Source organism: Falco punctatus, assembly GCF_963210335.1.
Source record: "Falco punctatus genome assembly, chromosome: 1".
NCBI classification, from domain to species: Eukaryota; Metazoa; Chordata; class Aves; order Falconiformes; family Falconidae; genus Falco; species Falco punctatus.
In genome coordinates, this window is record NC_137580.1 from 88,141,513 (window position 1) to 88,157,677 (window position 16,165).

At 39.9% G+C, this 16,165-nt stretch overlaps 1 protein-coding gene across 2 annotated transcripts in view; it reads left to right on the forward strand.

The window, feature by feature from the left end:
- Positions 1 to 16,165, forward strand: part of DGCR2 (DiGeorge syndrome critical region gene 2) — a 51,066-nt gene that overhangs the window by 24,184 nt on the left and 10,717 nt on the right. For both annotated transcript variants that reach the window (XR_013925900.1, XM_080374550.1), the window contains exons 3-7: positions 7,513 to 7,638; positions 9,940 to 10,150; positions 11,107 to 11,183; positions 13,276 to 13,452; positions 15,362 to 15,565. Coding sequence is in view for 1 of the 2 variants with exons in the window: in XM_080374550.1 (XP_080230676.1) it covers positions 7,513 to 7,638; positions 9,940 to 10,150; positions 11,107 to 11,183; positions 13,276 to 13,452; positions 15,362 to 15,565 (795 nt within the window). In the remaining variant the exon portion in view is untranslated. The remainder of the gene's footprint in view (positions 1 to 7,512; positions 7,639 to 9,939; positions 10,151 to 11,106; positions 11,184 to 13,275; positions 13,453 to 15,361; positions 15,566 to 16,165) is intronic.

Sequence of the window (16,165 nt, forward strand, 5' to 3'; positions counted from 1 at the left end):
TAAATAGGCTCTGCTTTTGTGTTTGGGGTGTATGTCTCACTGGACTGTCTGGCCTGACATGAGAAGAACTTTAAGAAATTAAAGGAGATGTGTGGGAAAGACTTGATTCACCACTATGTCTGTACGTAGGAAGAAGAGAGTAACATAAAGAATACTAGAGGGGAAAATGATGGACAGTGTAGAGAAGGAAAGTATTCCACTTGATGAGAAGAGTAATTGGATAAGTAATTTGTGAAAAGGCAGTGCACAGTAAAATAGCCAGAAAGCTGGGTGTGGCGTTTATGAAAGAACTGAGATATTTGCACAGTAATGCAAGGAGTGTAGCCAGCAAACCAGAGGAACAAGAACTACTGGTGTAGGATGTAAAAACTCTATTATACCTATAGCAAAAAATTGGTGGGATAATGTTGTGACCTGGAATGGGTGTTGAAGGGCATGTGTTATTCAGAACTGTCAAGAATAAGGACAGGCTGGTGTGCATGTGAATGGTGTGCTGGAGTATAAAAAGGAGTAACATGAATGAAAGTAAATCTCAGGCCAGAAGAAGTTTGGAAGAGCACAATTTTTTAATGTTGGGGAAAGTGATATATGTGACCAGTCATAGGAGAGATTAAGTCCTGGGACGTTGATTGGGCAACTAATGCTGCTAATAATAGTAGCACATAATCATACTTAGGAGTGGTAACTTTCTTTGGCCACTGAATTAACAAGAAATGATACAGCTTTAAATTTAGACAATACTTTTGGATTTTGATGAACAATCATAAGATGATTCAGCTAAATTTGAATACTTTTTAATTAAGGTTCTTAATTTCAATAAAGGCAGGCTGAACACTAAAAGAACCAGTTAGTGAAGCCACCTGGACTTGTGAAGCCTGGAGAATTAAAATATCTTTAAATTAAAAGGTATTAAATCTCTGAAGCATGAAAAGAAAGCTTGCAAGGAAGGGCCCTGGATCTGGTTAGGAAGCTTGTGACTTCCCAGCCTTTGAGCTACTAATGGCACACTCCAATGTGAGCAACTCAGAAAAGATCAATGGCAGTGAATTAATTTCTTGTGGTGGTGGTGAAGGTGTGTTTTAATGACTACATAGTTACGTTGGTATTTTTCAAAGGTTTGCTACAAAGCCATTGTAAGTTATTTGACACTGTTGGTTTAGTTCACTTCTTTTAGGCCTGATTTCATGTTAATAACAAAGCTATTTTAATAAGAGGATCATTAATTAATAAATTAGTTTGGTAATCATGTGTTGTCTGAAGTACAAGAAACACCCAAACCGTAAGACTTTTTTGTTAAAATAATTTCTTCAGGAATTTTTTTAGTACACAATTAGGTAAGACATTATTAATTCATTGGCAATCTGAGTAAGTGTATGAAATGCTTATTTTTGCTAGGACATAAATTTCTCTGAAGATAGTCATAGCTGGTTTTATTCTTGCAATCTTTTTTCAGAATGACCATTTTCCTTTAAAACATGGAACTTCTTCCAGTTCCAGACTTGCGATGTGTAAAGTGCTATTCCCCTGCCCTTCTCACTAGGTGCACAAACCGTTTGTGGAATCAGCAGCAGTGATCACCCGCAATTCATCTCTCTGATAGACTAGAACTGTTGGCTGCTTGCTCTTGTGAGCATACTAAAAATTGCTGGGGGAGTTTATGTAGCATGTGCCTGCAACTCTCTTCTACTTAAGCAGTGGAGGCTCATGAAATTTGTGTACTGTTCCATATCAACAGTAATTGATCCTAAAATTAGTTTATCCCAAAGTTGTGTATTCTGTGAAATAACAGAAAGAGACATTCGTTTCTTAAACATTTTTTTTTTTACAAATGGGAATTTATTCTTTCTACTCACTTCCTCTTATAAAAGTAATCAAAAGCAGTAACATAACTTTCCACATTTATAGAAGTTCTGTATTTAAACCCATAAGAAGGAAGGGCTCTGCAGTTTGCCTTTTTACTGCTCATTGGATTTGCAGCTTTGCTTCTACCAGAACATCAGATCGGTTTCCCCAGATACCCTACCTCCTTTGCAGGCCTTCTGGTCATTTGCAGCAGTACGACTGGAGCAGGCTTTAGTACAGCTCTAGCTCTTTACCTGCGTTTTATTCTTACACTACAGGCCTGATGTTTGTTTCTGTTACACATGAACACAGAATGGATGCCTTAAAAATTCCGGTGCCCTTCATAAATCCTATCCATATCAGTTTTTCAGCTTGCAATTATATTGGTGATCATTCAGTTTCCTTCCTTTTTTTATTTATAAATGGAATTTTTCCCAGGAATAAGTGATCAGGTTGTACTTTCAGCCATCCTTGGGCTTCTCTCAGCATCTGAATTTGAAAGCCCTTCAGATTGCCCTGTAGTGCACATCCTCACCTAATGCCACATTCTTCCTTATAAGTTATTTTCTAGACCTGCTTGGTTAGGAAGAACAACACTGGAAAGTTTCAGCGAGTTGAATTCTTAAGTGTGTCCCCCCTGCCCCTGAGCCTACAGTCGGCACTGAACAGCTGGCCATCCTGGCAGTGGTGGTCCTGGGGCAGCAGTGGCTAGCAGTCCTATAAACTGCCCTGCAGTTCCATGGCAAATGGTATGATTTTACATGGTTTTATGTTGCGATTGGGAGCCTGATTTCATACAGAAACGATCTTGCTAGGGAGCTAACTGTAAATGCTGATCTTGAGCCTTAAGGACTTCCTCAGATACTGTATCAGGAGGGAATGTGCAGACTTGGAGGTCACTTGCCCCAGCACACACACACTATATCCTCTTTGAGCCTGCGAAGTCTCCTTTGTGGAGCCAGCTGAAGGTATGGCCAGTAACTGATGAAGCAGCAGCTGCAGCACGCTGTTTTGCAGTGATCATAAACAGCTTTGTGTTTTCTTTCGCCAAGGATATTGTGTTTAGTTGAAACATTTGGTTGACATTTGCACTTCCTAGTACATGTCCTTTTTTAAAGCTAGGTAATAATGACAAAAACCTCTGATCATTTTCTGAGCCCTTGCTGAACTCCTGTATGATGCATCCTTTCTACCCTACTTTGTGGTGTTTAAATTATAAGCTCTTTACGGTCAGTCTATTACTTTGAATAGTGTTCAGCACAGCAGGGTGCTGTTCTTGGTTGGCATCTTATTTCCTGGCATAATACAGTTGATAACACAAATCATGGAACTGCTTGATCTGAGAAGAATCATTCCTCTCTGGGACTTTGGAAACTGTATTTCCAAATCTTTACACACAAAACTGGATTTAATCCTGAAGTTCCCTCACCTGTCAAATTAGCAGATGGAATTAAAAGCTTTCCAACCTTTTAGTAAGTAGTGTACTGGACAAAAACTTTGAAGAGAACAAGGCAGCTTTTTATGTAAATTTTGAGAATCTTACGTGTTTAACCAGGAGCAACTCCTATCTTGGAACAAATAAGGTATGACAAGGCCTGTTTGCTTCACAGTTTAATTCTGACGTAGTTTGACATAGTACATCTATCCTTGTGAAGGGTTTGGCTTGAGTGACTTGTCATCTGTGACACAGTAACCCTGGAAACTAGTTCAACTCCTCAAAATCCAATATTCACCCCATTATGAGTCCTGACCCTTCAAGGACCTCTGTATATTATAGTCAATGTCTTCTGTCAGCTCACCCTTTTTTTGGTGCAAAGCAGCCTTTGATGTGTGTGGCAGATTGCAGTTTCTTTTCTAGCTCCTCCAAACACAGTTTTCCATTTGGTGTCATGTTTGTTCCACCATGTAGTGCTACTCGGCACGTTCTAGCCTGTTCCTGTCTCCGCTGGTGCCAGCTCTTGCTTTTGTGTGGTCTCGGCTCATGTTCCATTTGCACTACTTAGCTTTTTGCTTCCTTTTACTTGGTCCAAATGATAGAAGCACTGGAGGGGGGATGAGAAGGGAGCTTTCTGCTCTGCTTGGGCACTTGGCTTCCCCTAATGAGACACCATGTGCAAACAAACTGCGTGCTGAGATTCCGTGGATAAATGCTGCCGAGTAATCTTCATGGATGTACACAGAAGGGTATGGACAATGTAACTGAATTATTTCCAGCCTCTATGAATAATGGGAAAGCTCATGCTGCTTTCAAACTTAAACTGGACTGTGTTTTTCCCCTCCGTGGGTTTTTTTGTGTATCCTCCACAGGAACAGCAAAACATGTACATGTGGCACAGAGCTTTCTCTGTGAGTTACCGGGGCTGTGTCTTGCAGGCTGCGGTGGCAGCACTTGTTCAACTAAAAGGAACTAAGCAAATTTTCTTCCCCTTCCAATCTCTCAAGCTTTGTTCTGAACAATTGTTGAACTGCTTTGATTCAGGTCTGAAAAAGTTTGCCACTACAAAATGTAGAAGGAGCCATCCATCAGAGTAAACTTCCATTCTGAACTGTTAGCTTGAAGTTTTAAACAATGGAAAATAATCATAGAATCAGCAATGCTGGGCAACTTTCTAGATGGATAGCACTATACTTAGACTGTAATCATGCTAAAGTGAATTAGATGGCAACTATAAAATAGAAGGAGCTGGGTGAATACTAATCATGACATTTGGAAACAGACTGGAAGATGCTTATGTCCACTATGCTATAGTATTCAAGGGGAGAAAAAAAATTGTGCCCCATGACTTTTCCCTTGAACCCATTTTTCCCTTTTCCCCACCAACTAACAAGTAAATTACATTTCTCGTAAAATTGTATGAAGTCAAAGGAAACAGAACTATTTGCCTTGGCTAGTAAAAATACTACTATTACTGTCACTGCTTGTGGTTGTAGTATCTGGAAGAATAAAGATTTTGGAAAATAGCTGATCTTCCAACATTTGTACCTTTCAGAATATTAAGTATGTGCATAAGTAATAAAAATGATGGCTTTTCCTTTCTGAAATACTTAAATGTTGTTAGGTTGTGGTCTTCTGACTTAGGTTGTTATCTTAAAGCTTAGTCCGTGGCACTATTAATTTATTTTTAAAGATAAAAATACTTCTATAAAGGACGCAGGAACAGCAAAGTGCATACAAAATTTTTCTGCAGAGCATTGAGGAAGTACAGCAGAAAATCAGTCCCATTACGCCTTTGCCATCAGAATCTGCAACAGCTTTTCATGGCAGTCAAGTGACTTAGAGGCTTGTTAGCATCTCTTTATTGCCCTGGAAAAACTTGTCATCGTTGCTTTTCTCACAGACTGAAAATTCAGGTCAAATAGGAGCAATTTAATATTTGAAGAGCACCAGTTTCTTAAGCAGCTGACAGTGTTGGGCTTGAAGGAGAAGTGGCTTGTGGTGGCTGCTTTCTGCCTTTTCAGTCCTGCCTGGTTTCAGCGGCAAGTCTGCTGAGACGGGCAGATGCTGAGGAAGGAATGAGTGTCCTGCTTCCTGGGTGAGGACTGATTGCACTCACGTTGTGTGGGATCTGTGTAGCTATTTTTCAAAGCATCTGGCATAAATTCTGTCCGTTTAAGATGTTAGCCCAAGTAACCCTTTCTTAACATATAAGGTTAAAACCTGTGAACTTCTGTTTTATTCCTGGAGGAGGTAAATTGTTAAGTCCTTGTGGGCGTTCTATTTAGCCATGGAGGGTCAGCCATATGGTGTTGCATCTGCTGTTGCTTCTGAAAGGGACCTAATTCTTCATGCGTTTGGTTCTTACTGGTTCTTTGGGTTTAGTTGTTACCATTTAATGCCATGGGAAAATAGAACTTCCCATGCTGAGCTCAGTTCATCTTTGATAAAGCATTCTACAGTAGCTAGTGTTATTTTTAAAGTCTTACTGTAATTAAAGATTTGCTTTTTTAGTGTCTCAGTATTGCTCTGAAAATCATAGTGTAAATACTGCTACTGAACCGTTAGGATTAAGAACAGTCAGATTCTAAAACTAAAAATAGTTTGGCCTCTAAAGTAATAAAAAATAATCAGTGATCTGCACTGTCAAGTTATTTTACCATTTTGTGTCCTTTGAATTATGCACTAACTGAATTTCTTGGCACAACCTTCTTGCCTGTGATAAATAGCGTATTTTAATATTGAACAGTAGAATTACTATTTCATTCCTGTAGGGCCCTGTGAGTGTATTATGCACAGCCATTTCTTAATGGGTGATCTCTATAGACATGTAATTCCTAGGATAACGTGATAATTAAATATCCCTTGCTTATCCCATTAGCCAGGGCAAACCTCAGTATGCTAGAGCCAGATGAATGCAAAGCTACTCTGCTGTTCCTGGGCTCCAGCTAGCGATTTCTTTTGAACATTGGTGTTAACATTTGTTCCAGGGAATTGCGTTGTTTGATGGTGGGTCTTGTGGAGGTCTTTCCCCGCAGTGAATACACGGAACAGTCCCCAGCTCTGGGTTTAAATTATCATGAAATTGCTGGTTTTTAGAAAAGAGAAAGTTTTACTGATATGGTTTTGAATATATTGCAAAAAGGTACAGTCGTTTTTGACAGGTTTAACTACATAGCTGCTCTTCATTTGGGATGGTGACTGGTTTATTTGGTTTAGCTAGGCTAAATAGAGCTAATCAGCTTTAAAGGAAAATAAGCTGATTTTTTTATATAGAAATTAATGTCTGCATAGCTCTTCGCTGGTTAAACTCTACCTTTAATAACATCTAGTAGTATTAAATTACATACTAGTAGATATTTCTAATGCTTACATTCATAGGTTCTTTGGTTATTAATTTTTCTCTTTTTAAGGTTAATCCCTTGTTTCCAGATTAATCCTTCCTGGTGCTCATCTCAGTCTTCCTCAAAGGTTTCTCCCCACCACTGTACCAGCCTTCCTACTTAGGACCTTGCTAGTTTTGCTGGCTATGGCTTACTCTGCAGCGTCTCCACCTGAACTGTGTTCCTTATTTACTCCTGGTAGCTGGGGGAACCCCTTTTCTGGAATAACATCTTGCACTATGTTCAGTTACTGAATCCAGTTGTCAAAAGCCCTGACACCGAGATGAGGATGTGTGTGGTTTTTGTTTCAGAAATAATGAACTAACATTTCCAATAGAAGCTTGAGTGAATGAAAAACTTTGTTCTTCCGGCTGAAGATGGGTTTCCTTTCCTGGTTTTAATTTTGTCCTAGAACTCAGAATGTGTTGAAAAATGTGTTGGAGAAGTTGTCTTATATCCTTGAACATAAAACTGAGAAACAAAGCAGCTGGATAGTGGGTAGTTCTGTAAACAGGAACAGATAAAATGCACTGGGGATGATGCATTTGCTGCAGCAATTGAAATGGCAAGCATCAAGTCCTGTGTGCAACTGCAGGCTGCTGAGGATCTGCAGAAGGATTTAGCTTATTCTGCAAGACTCGTGTAATGGCTTGTTGGTTCTTTTCAATTGTAGGTATTTTGGTTATGTACTGTGTAAAATGGCCAAGCTGTTACTGCAGGATCTACCATCTTTGTTTACCTCTGTCATTTATCTTATATGTCTTGAATGAAAATCCAGAGAAAGTTTAATAAAAAGAAATCTCTCTTTGCTTGCATCTTTCACCAGTACTGACTATTCCTTCTGGTCCCCAGGCTTGACAGGGGACCAGCGAACTTACCATGGGAAGGAGAATGTGGACTCCAGGCACAATCGAGGGAGAGGAGGAGAGACAACCCGTTTTCACACTGTCAATGTGGCACAGCCTGTCCGATTTAGCAGTAAGTTGCAGACTGGGAAATCTGGGCCATCTTTCTGCTAATTAATTTAGCAATTTAGGCAATATTTTTTTAGGGAGAAATTAATTTTTCTCTTGCATAGCTTTTTGACCAGATTTTATTCATGTGCAGTACTTTTGAAGGTTTTTGTACACTTCTTCTGTGTATGTCCTGTTATATTGCGCAGTTTATATAGCAGGCCAATGCATGCAAAGAATTCTACTTCTGTAATCCTCTCTTTTTGTGAAACCAGAGTTGCAATTTTCTGTTATAACTCATTGCAATTACAGAAAACTAAGCCCACGGTTTAAGTAATGGTTTCAGCCTGCAGCAGGGGATATAGTCTAGCCCTTGTCTCTTGATGTGAGCTTGCATGGAGGGCTGTCCCCTGGAAGGTGTGGGGAAACCAAAATTGATTGCTCTTGATCGAAGTAAATTTGAAGATGAACTTAAGGATGTTGCACTGTTAGTTAATTAAGTGCGTTTCTGATGTTGTGAGTTTTATATCATTTTTAATAGGAAAAATACTGTTTAGGGAATGGGGAACTTAAATTCTTCGCTTCTCTGAAGACAAAACCTGGTAAGGAACTGTGTAGCACTTGATTGGGTTTTGCTGTGTTACTCGCATCAGTCAATCAGGAATCTTCAAAAAATATCACTTTAGTGTCATTCTACCCTCTCATCTGCAGCACTGTTTGTGCCACCGTCAGCATCCTAGTCCTTGCCTTATCTAAAGAGTTAGAAGTGTCCTGCAAGCATCCTTCCTGCTGATCATGGCTTGTAGTGACTGCTGCCTTATCATGGCTGAAACCGGGACATGCCTCTGAATCTCTGCAGGCCCTAAACATCTAAATCTCCCCTGCCTTCTCCCTCTTATCTTGGTTCCCTCTTTGCTCCAGGGTTCACACAGTGATTTGAGAGTGTGAGACATTACTGATTAGCCTTGGAGGGAGGGCTGGGACAGGTTAGGAAGGGGGTGTGGTGGGAAGACAGTATGGCAGTAATTGGGAAAAATTGCTTTGGACTATGGTGATCTGAAAAAGACAAATGATTAGCAAAGGTAAAAATTCACCTCATTGTTAATTTTTTTTAAGGACAAAAATGCTTATTAAAAATAGGTATTTTGATTTGTCATGGATTCCAGTAGCTAAATTATGTTAGTAGAATGTATAAAGGACAATAAAGCAATTTAGAAATTGATACAGCAATATCTAATATGCTCTGCAGTCTGATTGGTACTGTATTTTGTCCCACCTTAGTGAAGCAGATCTTAAAAGATCCCATATAAATGGAGAATAAGGAAAGACATTTAATTAAAAGGCTTCAAATCTAAGTTTGTGTATCGTTATTTGATGACAAGGGTCACTGTTTCTGAAGAGGGAGTTAAAGAGGCTTGAGAACAGGAACTTTGTGAATGTATGCCATGAACATAAAACAGTATGTGAACTTAAAGTTCCTTTCTTAAGTGTTGTGCAAAGTAAATACTGCAAATGCAGGTGCTAAAATCGTATTTCATGTGCTTTTTAAATTTCAGCTGCCTGTCTGTGATTTTCTCTGTTAGTTACCCATCACCCCCAAGAATGCCAGTCAAAAGCCCATGGGCCTGTTTCATCCAGAAATGCCTCGAGGCTTTGCTTGCATATTCCCTTAGTTGAGTTGATTGAGAGAAAGTAGGCACAGCAGTTCATGCCATCACCTCCTTACTTCCTAAAGATCCCCTTCGCAGTGATGCTTTTCCAAAGCAAACAACAGTTACCCCAGAATCCCCGTTGTCTTCAGTGATTGACTATGGAAGCAGGATTATGTGAATACTGCCGAGACTGTAGAAGTAGGTTGAAAACTTCACAGCAAGTTGGTTGTATTGCTAACCACCTAACAGAAAGACACAGTCATTAAATTGGCCACCTCTGGTTTTTTCTTCCTGCTTCTTGCTGCTTGTTTTGGCTTGGATTGATCGAACTGACTGGATTTATAAAGATGTGCAGGGAAATGTTTTCCACAGTAGATCATCAGTCTTAATTAAAGACTTTAAAGCCTGTCACAGTACAATGAAACATTACTAGGAGTTGCATCTTTTAAGATACATTAAATTTTTTTTTCCTTTATCAAAATCTGTAGTAAAGTAAGTCTTCTGTGATCTGTAATGCACATACCTCCTCCTGATGAGGTGAAATATACACAGTATGTTGTGTGTACACATCCGAATGATTACGCATTGTGTTGTCATAGACTGATTAGGATGCATTATCTTGAAGATCCTAATTTGGGGGGAATGGTTTCCCTTCTATTCTTCATGTTTCCTAGGAAAGTGCCCAACAGGATGGCACCACTATGAGGGCACAGCCAGCTGTTACAGAGTGTATTTAAATGGAGAGAACTACTGGGATGCCGTGCAGACATGTCAGCGGGTGAACGGATCCCTCGCCACCTTCACTGCAGACCAAGAGCTAAGGTTTATCCTGGCACAGGAGTGGGACTTGGAAGAAAAAACATTTGTAAGGAAGGACCAGCGTAGGTGAGTAGGAAGGAAAGGACAAAGATCTTGTATTACATGAGAAAGGTTTCTGTGTGATAAAAATGCTGGTAGTTCAGTTTGCTTAGAGAATCTAATGGTAAAATTGACTTCAGCTTAATCAGTATGAGCATGCTGGTTGACTGGCCATCTGTGTTGTATGTTTTAATTAACATTAACAGGTAGGCTACAAGTCAACAGTCTCTTTATCTTCAGGCTGTCTCAACAATGTACTGGTATTCTTGAATTGCAACAGGGAAGATGGATTTTACAGTGACTTACTGCTGTGCTACCTTGTATAAGAAGTAATTCTTTAAATTTTTCAACAGAATTTTTGTTTCTGATAAGTACCAGTAGCTCTAACAAAGACCGCAAGCTTGAGATAAGAATGAAATAAAAAGCCATTTTGAGTTGCAAGAACTGTTCCAGTGGCTTAAGATATTTCATTTTGTTAGTTCACAACAAACGAAATTCCTTTTTTTTTTTTGCCTGTGGGTTTTCTGTCAGTCTTACTGGCTGCTATGACATCACGGGTCACCAGGAGTGGTTCAGTAATGGTGTATCTCTATCTCTGGAGAGCTAGAGAGTTTGATCCAGAACAGTGTGACAGAAGTTGTATATGTTTATAAAATACTTCTGGATGCTTTTCTGTGGTTTTTGTTCGAGATACTGAAGTGCTGCCATAACAACAAAATAAGGTGCTTATAATGAATAAAAGATGTGGTAAGTTATCATTTTTAAGTGTAGAAAACTATCAAATATTCTCCTCTGTTCCTCACCTGTAGTGTCTCTCTCTGCATTGCCAATGTATGGGCTTAAACGTTAAGGAAAAAATCATCAGAATGTTTTGAAAGTTAGCTTTTAAGTATGAAGACATTGGAAGGTTCTGTGTCATATATTTTAGTTTGTTAGTATCTTTCTGACTTGTAGCTTTACAGTCTAACTTAATTTCTTTGTAGGTTCTGGGTTGGATATCAGTATGTGATCACCAATCGAAATCACTCTCTGGAAGGCCATTGGGAAGTAGCTTATAAAGGTAGGTCTCTCAAATTACTAATTAATTAAATGGCCCATGGAAGCTGTCTTAAAGCATGAATATTATGTGCAAGAACAATGTAACTTCTTTTGGTGATAATGTAGGGGAACTGCTTTGCTTTACAATGTCAAAACGAAAGAGTTTAATACTCAATACACATCTTATTTTCAAGTCTAAGAAGTTTGATATTTTTTCACATTGAATCTTGTGGAGACAACATGGTTGTCCATTTATTTGGGCTTTCCCCTTGATTAAGCTGAAAAAAAGGAAACTACTCTGTAGGGCTTTTTTAAGCACCAGCACTGTGAATTCCAGTGTAGCATTTGGAAACTAAGCTGAAAAGTTTTCTTCTCGTATACAGTTTTCAATAATGGAAAAATCTGGAAGAGGAACTGTCCATTAGATATCGATACAGCATTATGAACAGAATTTTGCTGAACATTTGCATCTTGAAAAATACATCCTTTGACGTGTGAGAAGTAGTAGAACCCCCTGCATAACTTTCTCATGACAGTACTTGTTTACTGTGCTGCCATGCACAAGATTATTGACGTCGTTTGTCATTCAAGTAAACTGAATGTTCAGACAAAGTTATTCTTTCTTGTAGAGGATGGAACACTTTCTTCAGTTCCTTAAAATAAAGCACCTAAAGATGTCTTTGGACAGCAGGAGAAAGGGAGGGAGGGAATTTTTATGTAAATTATGCCTTCCTGGTTGTCTGAAATCTCCATAATAGGGATTTCTGCTCTGCACAAAACTGTTTATATAGGTAGGTTTCTTCTGTGAAGCCCAAGGAAAAAAATCCACGTTCTTAAAAACACCTTCCTTTGCTTTTTGGAAAGTTGACTGCACTGCCATCTGCTGACAGTGTTAACAAACAGGGAGGCCTAATTTACAGAAAAACCGTGACACTTGTTTTTATTGTAAGCTGTATTTTATTCGATGCATTATATAAACTTAAGCCTTCTCAATACCATATATTCTTTTGATTGCAAGTTTTCTGTTTAATAAAGGGGTAGCCATATGAAACACAGCACAGAGTAGCATTCAGTAGCTTCTGAAAAACTTTATTTAAGCTGCATTGACTTGTAGCAAGGCAGACTCTGAAATCCGCAGTGTCTGTTTGGAAAGTGATTTAGGGTCCTATAGCTTGCAAATTTTAATCCGTTATTGGGATGTGGAAGCCCTCAAAAAATATAATAGGAGGACTTAGTTGCATAAACAAAAAAACATCATACCTAACGGTGTTTGAAAGAAGTGTGAGAAGACTGTGTAATACACTTACTGCAAGAGTTGTTAAAATCAATGTTTAAGAACACAGATTCGACAAGTGGGCTTCTGAAAACATGCAGGCTAATTTTTACAATTGCTGTGTCTTGGTCTCCCATTAATCTCTGCAACTTTGTGTACCAGCAGATTTAATGGTGAAGTGAGCCAGAAACAACATTTTAAAAGTTATAAAATGTCTGCAACACCTCTTGCACTGTTTGGAACCAATCACAATACAGTCTCTTAACAATTGCATGAGTTAGGAGGACCAAATAATCTGTACCATCACTGCAGAAGCAGCACTGCAGCCTTGTTCTCCGCATAGCATGGCTCTGCCCTCTGAATGAGCAGTGTGAGACATTGAGGAGCAGCTCTGCAGTGTGCTGCACAGGATAGATCTACACACCTCTTAGGAAGCACTAGTAGGTGCTTGGAGTGTCAGGTACAGGATTGGTATGGGTCCTTGCTCCGCTAGTAGCAAGTGTGACCAAAGCCCGCATTGTTTGAAAGGGTGCATAACTATTGGCAGGCAAACCCCACAGGACTCTGCAAAGCAGCACTTGTAGCGATATTGGAACATCAGTCCTACTGGTTCAGAATGACAAAATTACCCAGTACTTTGAAAACAGCAGCCTCTTTCCTCTGAGTCACCCCTTCCCTCCCCAGTATTTGCCTTCCCTGGAGGAATGTTGCTAATGGAAGCTAAAGCTAGAGGACAGTAGCCTTGTCGCAGGGTTGGTGTGCATGAAATGAGTGATATTACAGAGCCTTTCTAAAGCATTGCATACCTGCAGGCTGCTTATACCAATGCATCTTGTTCTAGGCTCTTCAGAAGTATTTTTACCCCCTGACCCTATCTTTGGTACGGCTATGTCTGAAAAGGAAAATGTTCTTTGTGCCCAGCTTCAGTGTTTCCATTTTCCTACCCTTCGGCACCATGGTTTACACAGCTGGTATGCTGAAAACTGCTATGAGAAATCTTCATTCCTCTGCAAAAGAAGTAAGTTTGTTTTACTTCAGCGTTAACCGTGTTGCATGTTTGAATATATACATAATAAATATGGGGAAATCGGTTAGTTATCCTTTCTACTTTTGCCCAGTGAAATTAAAAAAAAAAAAAAAAAAAAAAAGGCGGAGGGGGTGGTTTTTAAGTTTCTGTTTGGTTTTTATAAATAGGAGCGTCACAATGTGTGGTAGTCAGGCACAGTACAGATTTTCACAAAAAAATTGTTAAGCAGCTCTGTCAGCCCCAAAATAAAGTATACTTGAAAAAGAAAGTTAAAAAAAAAGAAAGCACTTTACTATCATAAATTAGTAGCTTCACATGAAAATAATGAAACACTTATTTCTGGTTTACTTAGTATATAGCAAATTCTAGTAAATTCTTTCCAGACAATTATTAGAACTGGGGCGGGGCAGGGGGGGGTGGGGGGGTGGGCAGAGCAAGTGGTGCTGCAGACTTAAAAGTGAAAAAAATTTACTTTCATCCTGTATCTTGCATTTCTTTACTTAAAAAGGCTTGATACCAACAGAGGTATTGGTGGTATTTTCAGGTAATCCTTAAGAAACCTGATACAGATTGTGCTGCTTTGCAAGGAGAAAGTTGAACTTCTTTTTTGCAAGCTGAACTTTTATTGCAGTTCTTGAAGTTTTTCTAGGTTGCTTTTTCTTTAAAGCAGGACAAAGACTTACAGAATGGCAAGGGAGGAAAATCCAGCCCTTTGCCTGCTTTTGCACCTGGAATACTGAAAATTAGGAAGACATGATGATGCCTTGTCTACTTGAGATGTAATAAGATCTTGGAATCTGATATTGAAGGACATGGGTTTAGTCAAAATATGATCAAAGGATGACCTTTTTGGTCAATTTTTTGAGGTGATGTTGTAAGGAAGGCGATAGCTCTGCCAAAACATTAACCAGAGGGTGAGGGTATCGGATGTATAAGCTGAGCAGAAGAATGCTGTGTCCAATTTCAGGCCTCAAAGTACAAGAAAAGTGTTGACAAGACCTTGACGAATGGAGGCAAGTTCAGTGGGGGCCAGCAGGATGGGTGATGTGGGCTGAAGTGCCTGTCTTTTGGGGTGAGGCAGTGGGAATGGTGCTCTTTCAGCCTGCAGAAGGGAAGGCTTCTGGGGGATCCGAGAGCTGCCTGCCAGTACTTACCAGGAGGTTATCAAGAAGATGGAGCCAGGCTCTTTGCAGTAGTGTGTGGCAGGAGTCAAGGGTCGCTAAGTTGAAATGAGATTTGAATTAATGCCAGGGAGAACTGTTTAATTGTGAGGGTAATCAAGAGTGGAACAGACTCCTAGGGCCGTTGTGCAGCTGTGGACACAAAAAACCTCAGAGGTTTTTATGACCAGATTAGCTAAAACCCTCAGCAACCTGCTAGGTTGTCGTAGCTGACCTGCTTTGAGCAGGAGATGGAGCTGGAGACACCTCCTCAGGTCTCTTCCAGTTTGAACTTTCCTGTGGAGCCTCCCAGCAGACCTGTGTGAGGGTAGAGGGGGCAGGCCACCCTCCCGTAGCAGTTCCTTCAGCTGGCAGGTCCCAGTGCTGTCTGCGTTCCCTCCCTCTGGTTTTGGTACCTGCCTTCAGCTGGAGGAAAGGACAGTGGACAGAAGACAGCTAAACTTTGTCTGCTGTGCGGGGATCAAGATGCAGCTAAGTGCGTCAATTCCACTCACTTTGTCAATTTTGAGCAGTAAATCATCCCTGTGTGCTCCCAAACTATCCATTATCTTCCCCACTCCTTGGAGATCTGTTTTCAAAGCTGCTTTAATGTGAAGGTGAGGCTTTTAACTGGTGGTCTGCTTATGTTTACAAATCACTTCATGTAACAGAATAAACTGGACTTGGTCTGGCTGGCTCAATCCAAGACACTTGGATATTGACGTACGTTTCTGTCCTAGGCCAGACTTGCGTTGATATCAAAGACAACATTGTCGATGAAGGCTACTACTTCACTCCAAAAGGGAATGATCCCTGTTTGAGCTGTACATGTCACAATGGTGAACCTGAAATGTGTGTGGCTGCTTTGTGTGAACGGCCCCAGGGGTGTCAGCAGTATCGCAAAGACCCTAAGGAGTGCTGCAAATTTACGTGTTTAGACCCAGGTAAGAGCTGAATGCTACAGTTTTGTCAAGAAAAATGAGTTTGGTGCTCAAATTGGTTATCCTTGGGTATAACTTTCTTTGAAATGATACATCTTTTTTTCAGTGCTTCAACATTGCTGAGTACAAGCCCCCTGTGGGGAAAGATACCAAATCACAGGACATGAAACACTTCAGAGTGTGTCTGGAAAGAATTAGTTGTCCTTGATGCTACCTATGTAGGAGAAGCAGTAGCTGTTTTTTCTGTATGGAGGTTGACACTACTGTGGATTTTTCGTAGAGCACCTTGCATGGTTCCTTTGTGTTTAGTTGTCATGAAAAGACTTTTCACTTAATTAAGCATCTTTTTCTGGACATGAGCATTTGTGTGTGTGTGTGAGTTTGCATGCAGGGGTCGCGTGGGAAGCAGAGTTTATAAATACTTTCAGTAATAATCAGGACATGCAGCCTTGTTTATTGGATTTGGCATCTCGGTGCCGCTTCTTGTTTTGGATCAGTAAAATCTTCAGATGACTCTGAACTGTTTGTCAGTTACCGTTTAGGGATGCAAATTTGTGGGGGGTTATTAGTCTGTAAAGAGACTTGTGAAAATAAGTGTATCTT